A 9,950-nucleotide genomic window follows, 5' to 3' on the forward strand; every position below is an offset into this window, starting at 1 on the left:
GTGATACAGATATCTGGAGCTGAACATAAATAAATAAATTCCCAAATGAGTCATATGGATTTGTTCAAAATTCAGTAAGTTGGGGCCAAATAGCAGTTTTAGTAATATTTTAGGTTTTATTTCTTCCCTTCTTTTTCTTCATGTCCTTTGTTTCTTATATTTTTAACCCTAATTGATTTGCTTTAGTGTGTGCGCTTTGGCCCTGAGAGCAATTAATGTCCAGGGAACACTTAGCAAGTCAAAATGCAAGGCATAAAGCAGACTGTCTTTTACTCAGATACCTTTTGTTTGCAGTTATCTGTAGTCAGAAGGGTTGCATATGCCACAAGAAGTTTTCATGTGCATGCTTTTTTTTTGTGGTTTTGTTACCTTTCTTACTTATGTGTTGGTCCAAGGTCCTTTTAACGTTTGAAATTTACCTCAGCTATCATGCCAGTGCTCTCCCTTTGGGGAGCAAAGGCAACATGATCTGGTCACAGCTGAGAAGACAGCAGAGGAATTTCTGGCCAATATGAAGGCAGGGAGTCCAATGTTGTGATGTCTTTTCCCAGCTGGACACAGTGATACCATTGCCAGAAGTGCTTATGTAAGGCTTGACAACAGCAGAGTAAAATTCTTCTGTAGCAATTCTCCACGGGTAGGGGATTTTGAGGAGTCTAAACTAACACTGCAACTTGGGACCATCTTAACCTCAGGCATGCAGTCTGAGACTCTTTTATCCAACTATAGGTACAAAATCAAATTTATGTTATTAAACACATGTCAACTCTGAAGTTGTAAAGATATAAGGCCATATATTTCTTATTAGTCGCTGTGTATGTCTTAATAGTAGTTGTATGTCACATGCTGAAGAGCAGTGTGGGTGTTTGTGGTTAAAAATTATCATTCTTTCAAGTTAAGCTCCCGTTTTAAAGGTCACAGTTTTTGCCTTCATGTTCCCACCCTCCTTGGAAGTCTTCCAGAGCTCTATTGTGCTGATTCAGCTGCTTAGAAATATGTATGTACACTTAAACACACACATACACAAACCTATGTCTTTTTTAGTTGTTTGTTTTACTTCATCTTGGATGTTTAAGCTGGATATTTTCAAATGGCCACACAGAGAGCTGAACTGGTGCTGTGGAGCCAGGGAGTGACCTTGGGGGAAAAGAGGAGGAGGAAGGAATGAGCAGCTGCACATCTTCAGCAAATAAAATAATAGTGCATGATTAGAGCCTGGGGGATGTACCTTGACTCTTTGTGATTTGACTTGAATTATGTCTTTACCAGTAAATTAAATAAGCCTGGACTGTTTTTTAGTGTAAATACCAACCAGCATGGAAGGATCTGCATTCCTGTCATTTAACTCTTCTTAATCTCACAATAAGGTGACATCATATTAGCATGGACTGAGGATGGTTCCCAAATTATGAGCTCTAGCTTAGGTGGTCTGAGAAAGCACTAATTGCTGGATATTCTCTTAACAACTGAGCTGTACGGGGGATTATATTTCAGTATCTAGAAACATTCAGTGGTACACAAATCTGCAGTAGATCTTCAGATTTTGACCTTCTGCTGTCTGCTTAGTGCAAGGAAATAAAAGGAGAAAATAGTGAAAAAAAGCTGGATATAGTTCTTAGTGTTTCAGAGCTCAGGGAATTAATACTTATTTCTGCCTTGTTGTTATACATCTCTGAACATAGCAGCACTTCAGAAATAAGAGCCAGCATTTAATCCAGCCCTGTTCTCCATGCACTGTTTCCAGGTTTCTGCGTTAATATCACAAATGCAGTGTACATCTTTGAACAAATGAGAAGTAAGTGACAGAGTGAAAAAGAAAGAAGGAATTAAAGAGATCCTCAGCTAGCTTAGACAGGTGATGATGCTCACACAGCTCTGCTGCTTTCTTCTGGGATGTGGCCCGTTGTTTTATTATCTATACAAATTTTACAGGGGATTGTACGTTTAGTTTGAAGTAGGCTTGATGTGGTCATCAGTTTGGTTTTGTCCAGAAGCCTGGGCTGAATTGTGTTTCATGACGATGATGACTAAAAAGAAAAGAACAGAACAAGTATCATTCTTCTCTTCTTTCAAAGTCTTGCAATGTCCTGGCATTTAGGGTATTGCCATTGATCTTGCTGTCATTGCCTTGTACTGATAGTAAAGTTATTTTTTCCAAAGCTTATCCAGTTCAGCAGGAACCAGCAGCTGAGGAAGGGAAACCTAAATCGGCCACAAGGCAGAAGCACTAAAATAAATAATCAACACTGACAATAAAAGTCAAAGGTGGGGAGGAAGGAGGCATTCTGGTTCTCGTCTGTCAGCAGCCAGCTACTTAGATGAATTTAAGACTGCAGAAACATTGCTATAACAAGAATTGGTTTAAATCACAAAGAGATACTTTAAACAAGCACTTCTATCAAAAAGAAAAATAAATGATCCTACCGAATCTTAAGTCTAAAACAATTGTTATTTCAGAACAGTTTCTTCAAAATATTAGATTAACATGGTGTCAGGCAATTTTTTTATTCCTGGAAATACATATCAGAAGTACAGTTGTTTGAAACTTCATCCATTTCTGACTGTGATTTGCCAAATAAATTGGGTGTGCTTCTAGAAAAGATTAAATATGGATCACAAATTATAACTGCATAAGCAATATTTCAGATAACTTTGAGCACAAAAATGCAAGTTATAGCCAAGGTACTTGGTAACAGAAAGATCTTTCCTTGTCAGAAGTGGAGAAGTGTCTTAGCCTACTGGGTCTTGATGGTATCAGGTTACATATGTTCACTTAGTAATAGACCTTACTATAGCTTTTTCTGCTTTTCTTAATCTTAATTCTTAATTTGAGTAAGCCATTACAATTTTTTCTGGTGTTTTGTCATTTGATCCAGAATTTGGATACGTACATACGTATTTCCAGTTAAGAGAGTTAAAGAGTCCTTGTTGGCAAAATGTAGTTAAAGAATACAGCTTTTAAACAGATTTAAATGTCTTTGTGCCCTCAAATTAGACAAAGAACTTGCCATCAATGGAAATGTAAGATGCAGCTTTCAGTAGAAGCAGTGAAACAGATCTCTGAAAGATTTCCAAGTTTTTTAACTCAAGAAAATAGTCAATATGTAGAGGAGATAAAGTTGCATCAGAGCATTCAGCCTAAAAAGTATTCAGTAACTTCAGCTTTTGTGTAGTTTAGTGGGAAATCAGGTTTGCTAGGGAGCTTTGGAGAGTCTCCCAAGACTGAAAGATTGACCTTCTTGTGGTAATTAAATTATTTATACTCATGTAAACTCAATTTGGAAATAGAATGTCTGTGTGTCTTGGTGAAATGTGCTGTTCAGGTTAACTGCTGAATAGGAATGAAGAGTTGATCCATGCACAAGCACTTTTGGACTTTATGCTGGTTGAAATATCCAAAGGAACAGTTGATAATACTTTAGACAATTTTCAGAATAAAATGTGTGTGTGGGAAATGTGTAATAGGCAGGGCTGGGGAGACAACAGAGGGACAGATTTTTCATTATGTTTTCACTGCTCTTCTGACATTGCAGATGTGTACAAAATCATGCTTATTCCATTTATTCTGTACTGAATGAAGGATAGGATGAGGATAGGATGTAAGAATATCAAATAAGTAATCCATGTTGCCAAGTTCATCCTGTCCATTTCTGACAAGAACTTGTGTTAATGCAGATATATGAAACAGAATGTAAGTGCTCAGGATTACTGTGTCTAATAAAATACACATTACAACTGGCTTTAATTAATTACCATCTCAGGTGAAAAGTGTTAACTGGCATAAATTTTAGACATAGTATATAGTGTCAGCACAAGAACCTCTTCAAGAGCAAGGCATCAATCTTCAAACACCAATTTTCAAAGCAACTTTATACAAGTGTCTGTCCTCCTGTGATTGATCATGTATATTGCTTATGCCTTACAATTTATTTTTCTGTGTCATGTATAAAGTAGATTTTATTTCTCATTTATGTGTACTCAGTTTATTCTTTTCAGATATTTTTAAAATCCCATTAAAAATCTTGATTTTGTGCCAGCTTTTTCACTGGAATTCTGAGCTGATCACTTCCTTTGTTTTCAAGGTAGTATTAATTTGAGACACTGATTGTTTTTTTATCTGCAAGTCAGTGTAGAAATACATAATTGTTGCTGAATTTTAGTTTTTTTCTAAATTATAGCAAACTGTTCCATTCCTATTTTCTAGTTGCATCACTGGTGATCTGGTAGCTCATAATAGGTAGGAGTCTTGCTGTCAGTAGAAAATAAATGGCTTCACTTTAAATGATTGCTAGGCAGTTAACACAGGCTTGTAATGTAAAAACTGATGGGTTCTTTTCCACTTCCTCCCTTTCAATATGATCGAGTTTACTAGAAATCTCTATGTAAAATACAACCAATGTAGCCAAATCTATCTGAAACTCGCCTGTAGTTTTCAACTTGAGCCACTTTTTTCTCTGCTGTTCAAAAGAGTTACTGTTCAGCAAATAATACGGTCTAAAGCTAGTGACCTAAAAAGAAACCGTCATAGACTGTAGTACTGGAAACCATGTTCATATCATACCAACTGAGGAGGTTTAAAAAATCTTCAATTAAGTGCTCTCAGATACATATTAAACCTTTCTTTTTTAATGTGTCTTAAGAGATCATACCATTTTGACTAATAAAATAGGACCTATAAGGCTCAAAATTCCCTCATGTTGAAATATGCCAGAAGAAACTGGTGAATGACAAGAACACATCTGGAGACCTTTCTGTGTAACAACAGTGAGAAGATATTCCAGCCTCCACCCTTTAGTAATCATTCATAGGTGGAATCCCCTCCTTTTCTTTTCACAGGAGTAACACAGATAGTATCCATTCTGCCTCTACTTCAAGATCTACTTAAAAATACTTATACTAGACTTAGTATTGCTGTAGGAAGTCAAATATCCTGCACAACCCCCAACAATGGTGTAAACAGGCACAAGAGAAGAAACATGAAAGTTCGATCTTACTTTCCGTGGATTATCCAACTGCTAGTTTCTTTCATTTTATCTTGATTGATCTTCAAATAGAAGCTTTTTTTTTTAATGTGTATCACAAATTATTTTTCTGCATCCTGACATATATCTTCTGCATCCTGGTCGTGTAAAGTCACAGGTATTTTTCCCTCACCTTATTTCCTTAAAATAATGACTCCAAAGAAGATTCAGTTCATGTTTTATCACTTTGTATTACACTGAAAGGAAGCAGAAGTTGCAACTCTCCAGACACAGGTCAGAGGATTTCCTCTAAAAGTTCTAATTCCAGAGGAAGAAACATATTTTTTTCCTGTTAAATTGCATGAAAAAATATCCAGCTTGCTTTCTGCCTGTATTATTGGTCAGGTTTGGGCATTTGGGGTTGGTTGGTTGGTTGGAGGGTAGATTTTTTTGTGTCTTCTTATTACTCTGCTTCTCAGAGAATAAAGGGGAAGAGTGCATTAAGCATTTCTTGAGCTGCTTCACCAACTCAAGAGGCTTTTTATCTCCCTGTATCAATTAAGTTACTTTTGGTTTTACCAATTAAAACTGTGATATCACTACAGCTCTTTAGGGGTTGATACACAGGTCAATGAATTGTTAGTTTGTTAGTGCTCTATCTTAAGGCTGGCAGCCACTTACATTACCCACGTGCACACAAAGAAGTTGAAATTAAACAGACTATCACTAGGAATGGAAAATCTTACCTCAGGCATGACAAGAAACCACAGAAAGCTGTAACTGTAATATTTGAAGTTGACCTTCAAATCTGTTGGTTTATTTTTGGGACAACGGCTGATGTTTATGCTATATGGCATCGTAACATTAGAACTGATACACATCTGTTCCGTATTTCATCATCTGGAAATGCCAATTAAAAAGAGTAGGCAAAAATTATACACTTAGTTTCTAACAGCAACACAGCAAGGAAGTAGTAACAAATCGTGGCTACATCTTAAAATGAAATTAGGGATCATCTTAATAGATTAAAATGCAGCTCATCCTTATATACTGCCATTTGAGATTGTCTTTAATTATTTTTTCCTACTAGTTTTCCAGTGGTTTTTCATTTCTTCTTTTCATTAGAGACGTCTCAATCAAATTCTTTTCTCATTTATACCGGTGTAAATCCAGAATAAATCCTTTATATTTAATTGAATTATTCTTGATTTACTTTACTGAATCTGAGAACAGAATAAGTCCCTTTTACTTTAGCAGTAACTGAACTGCCCTTCTTAATTTTGAAACCACTCTGAATCAAGCTTTAGTAGAAAAAGGTCTCAAAATTTTGAATAGACTTAAGTTTTCTTATTAGGAAAAGACATCCATTAAAGAGGAGAGTGTTATGCCTTCCTACTTTATAGGAGGGTGATGAATTGAAAGACCTGGAATTTTAAATTACCTGCCAAACAGAATTTAACTCTGGACGCCTCAATAGTAACCAGATCCTGCAATGAGAGAAGAAGGAACTGATTGCTTTTATCTTTCTGACAGTAATCACTGAAGAAGACTTTGTGCTGTACCTGCATACACCTGTGTGGTTTGTTGGTAACAAGATTCAGTGGTGCCCCAAGATTTCATTGGTGGCTGTTATTCAACAATCCCAGCATAATGTCCTGCTGTCTCTGCTCTGTGGTCCCCAAAACCACTCCTCAGCAGCATGAAAAATCCATAGTGATCTGAAGGCAATCAAAATGGGGTATTAAGGGGACAGAAAATCAAATGCAATGTTTATTTTCAGAAGAAAGATGATAAAGTAAAATTACTTTGAATTTGAACTGTCAATGAAAAAAATGGGCTGTAACTTATCTTCATTGTTTCTCCTCTCATTTTACTGCAATGTTTCTATAAATCTTGCTATATCTTGTAACCCTCCTTCCAAGCAGATCATAGCTGTTGTCATTAAATAAATAAGTTATGAGCAGATTAGGATATACATTTTCAGTAGAGAATAATCATTTTAGGAGAACTTCCTTTGCTAACTGACTTTAAGAAGTTTTTCTACTTTCCTGAAAGCTATTAGAATCATAGAATAGTTAGGGTTGGAAAGGACCTTAAGATCATCTAGTTCCAACCACCCTGCATGGGCAGGGACACCTCACACTAAACCATGTCACCCAAGGCTCCTTCCAACCTGGCCTTGAACACCACCAGGGATGGAGCATTCACAACATCCCTGGGCAACCCATTCCAGTGCCTCACCACCCTAACAGTAAAAAATTTCTTCCTTATATCCAATCTAAACTTCCCCTGTTTAAGTTTTAACCTGTTACTCCTTGCCCTGTCACTACAGTCCCTAATGAAGAGTCCTTCTCCAGCATCCCTATAGGCCCCCTTCAGATACTGGAAGGCTGCTATGAGGTCTCCATGCAGCCTTCTCTTCTTCAGGCTGAACAGCCCCAACTTTCTCAGCCTCTCTGAGCACAGGAGGTGCTCCGGTCCCCTGATCATCCTCCTGGCCCTTCTCTGGACTTGTTCCAACAGTTCCATGTCCTTTTTATGTTGAGGACACCAGAACTGCACACAATACTCCAAGTGAGGTCTCACGAGAGCAGAGTAGAGAGACAGGATCACCTCCTTCAACCTGCTGGTCACGCTCCTTTCGATGCAGCCCAGGATACGGTTGGCTTTCTGGGCTGTGAGCGCACACTGAAGCCGGCTCATGTTCAGTATGTCATCGGCCAACACCCCCAAGTCCTTCTCTTTAGGGCTGCTCTGAATCTCTTCTCTGCCCAACCTGTAGCTGTGCCTGTGATTGCTCCAACGCAGGTGTAGGACCTTGCACTTGTCGTGGTTAAACTTCATCAGATTGGCATCAACCTACCTTACAAGTGTGTCAAGTTCCTTCTGGAAACTATTCCCTTTGCAGAATCTCAGCTTGGTCACCCAAAGTCTGAGCCTGTATTAGACATGTATTAGTTTGAAAATACAGGACTTTCAAAATACTTTTCCTTTCCAGAGGCATCATAATCATACAGGAATTTTTTTATCTACCCTAGGAAAGCTCTTTTTTCTTTTCTGTATTAGCTGTTTTTAAAGCAGGCACCAAAGATCCTAGTGAAAATTGATTAGGACTTCTAGAGACCCATGTACCTAAAGATCTTAAAAGTTTAAACAAAAATGTTGCTTCTATTTGAAACATCAAAGTAAACTAATGAAGTAGAAATTGTGGCACTTGAAATAAAAAGTCAGTATTTTGTCAGTCCTGCATAAGCATGCCAGAATTTCGCTCTCAATTTTTTTTTAGAGTACAGTTTCTTTCAACTGCTACGCATTCTCCCGTGGAGTAGAGTATGTTAGCAAACTCCTGTGCAGAACCAGGATGGAAGAGCAGTGGACAGATCCTTTAGGGGGTGGTGGATCAGCTGTTTTTTATATGACAGAATTCACAAATCCACTGATCAACAGTTTTTGGCAGGAGCTATTATCTTCATTGCTAAGACTAGGGGTAATTACTTTATATGTCTTTGAGAACAGCCATCACTTACAAATTTAGAAAGAAGGATTAATTCCTCTGACATTTGTTGCTGCTGAACTGCACTTCTCCATTTCTGTAACAATTACACAGAGTGGTGTTTAGTATGAGAGCTCAAAATTGCAGGGTGTTGTTAAAGATTTTAATTAATAATTTCCTAATTGTCTGAAAGTTTATTTTCTTGCTGATGTTACAGCGACGCCCAAGCAGATGGCCAGCAATGAAATTCAGAAGAGGGTCTGGACATCCTGCCTATGCTGAAGTGGAACCAGTTGGAGAAAAAGAAGGGTTCATCGTATCAGAGCAGTGCTAAAATTTCTAGGACAGAACACCAGTACTGGCCTACAGGTGTAAGACATTTACTTTGCCTCTCTTTAAAGAAAAGGAGCCCTAAGCTGCTGTAGCCTGATAGAATGAAGATTTTGGATAAACTTTGTCCAAGAAGAAAAACTGTCTAAGATACCAGACTACCACTGCACAGTAGTTTTTGTTAGTGGACTGAGACACAATGGTTCATGCTGAACACTTGTCAGTGGACACCTACGGTATCAGAACTATGGCACAAGTGCCATGTTATTGGCTTTAGGTATGGGGATGCACAGTAATCAAAAATACAATAAAGCTTTGGTGCACAAGGGTATTGCCCTTTGGTTCAAGTGTTCTTCTCTGGTATCTCAAAGACTGAGTGACAAATCTGTACCCTTCCAGTGCAAAGAGCACTGATCAGTCTTCACGGGTTAGTAAGAATGGTATCTCAATGCAGATAAAGAATAAAAAAAAAGAGTTTTCCAATACTTCTATAAGTGGATGCGAGCTACGCTCACTTTTGAAATCTAAATTAACCTGCTCACCTAACTCACAAGTCACAGTGTATGTGCTTTCCAGAGGTAATACAATGTTTCTTGTACATTGCTGATTACTAGCCTTCTAAACAACTCATGATATTCAAATTGGTAAGAAATGAAGATGGGAGTTCACAATGAAATCGGGCTGATTTTCAGTTTCAATGTTCACTAAAACTTAATTTTCAGGTTTGTTTCAAGGGATATCTTTCATTCCCAAGCAGTACGCTAAAGTAAAGGCAACAGATCCTTTTAGCTGCCAGAGATCTTATGGACCATTTCTTAGGCAATGTGATATGAAAAATAAGATTTTAAACAAATGGGTTTCTATCCTTCAACACTTCAGTGTGAGTCCTTACTGAGAAGCACCACAGACTTCAGTGCACCCCTTCCAGAAATTCAGATACAAGTGTTATTGAACCCTGCTGATCCATACAGTGATTTTGTTTAATGCACATAGTAGTTGCATAAATATATATATAAATATATTTTTTTTTATAGCTAACACAAGGCGGGCTCTTGTGACTGTTAAGACTGCATTTTTGTCATCCAGACAAAGGAAATGGTTTGCATTGTTGCATATTTCCACTGAGTTGTAAAATAATCCTTAATATTAGAATATTTTTATGTTGT

The 9,950-nt window shown here is 37.5% G+C and overlaps 1 protein-coding gene across 2 annotated transcripts in view; it reads left to right on the plus strand.

The window, feature by feature from the left end:
• The window catches only part of PLXDC2 (plexin domain containing 2), a 254,784-nt gene extending 245,672 nt beyond the window's left edge, over nucleotides 1-9,112 (plus strand). For both annotated transcript variants that reach the window (XM_057432784.1, XM_057432785.1), the window contains one exon: nucleotides 8,672-9,112. In XM_057432784.1, the coding sequence (XP_057288767.1) occupies nucleotides 8,672-8,788 (117 nt within the window). In that variant the 3' untranslated portion in view covers nucleotides 8,789-9,112. The remainder of the gene's footprint in view (nucleotides 1-8,671) is intronic.
• Nucleotides 9,113-9,950: the final 838 nt, after the last annotated feature.

The sequence above is a fragment of the Pezoporus wallicus genome, unplaced genomic scaffold, assembly GCF_028554395.1.
Source record: "Pezoporus wallicus isolate ANWC-B61680 ecotype Strahan unplaced genomic scaffold, APGP_CSIRO_Pwel_v1 scaffold_2584, whole genome shotgun sequence".
Taxonomy (NCBI): Eukaryota; Metazoa; Chordata; class Aves; order Psittaciformes; family Psittacidae; genus Pezoporus; species Pezoporus wallicus.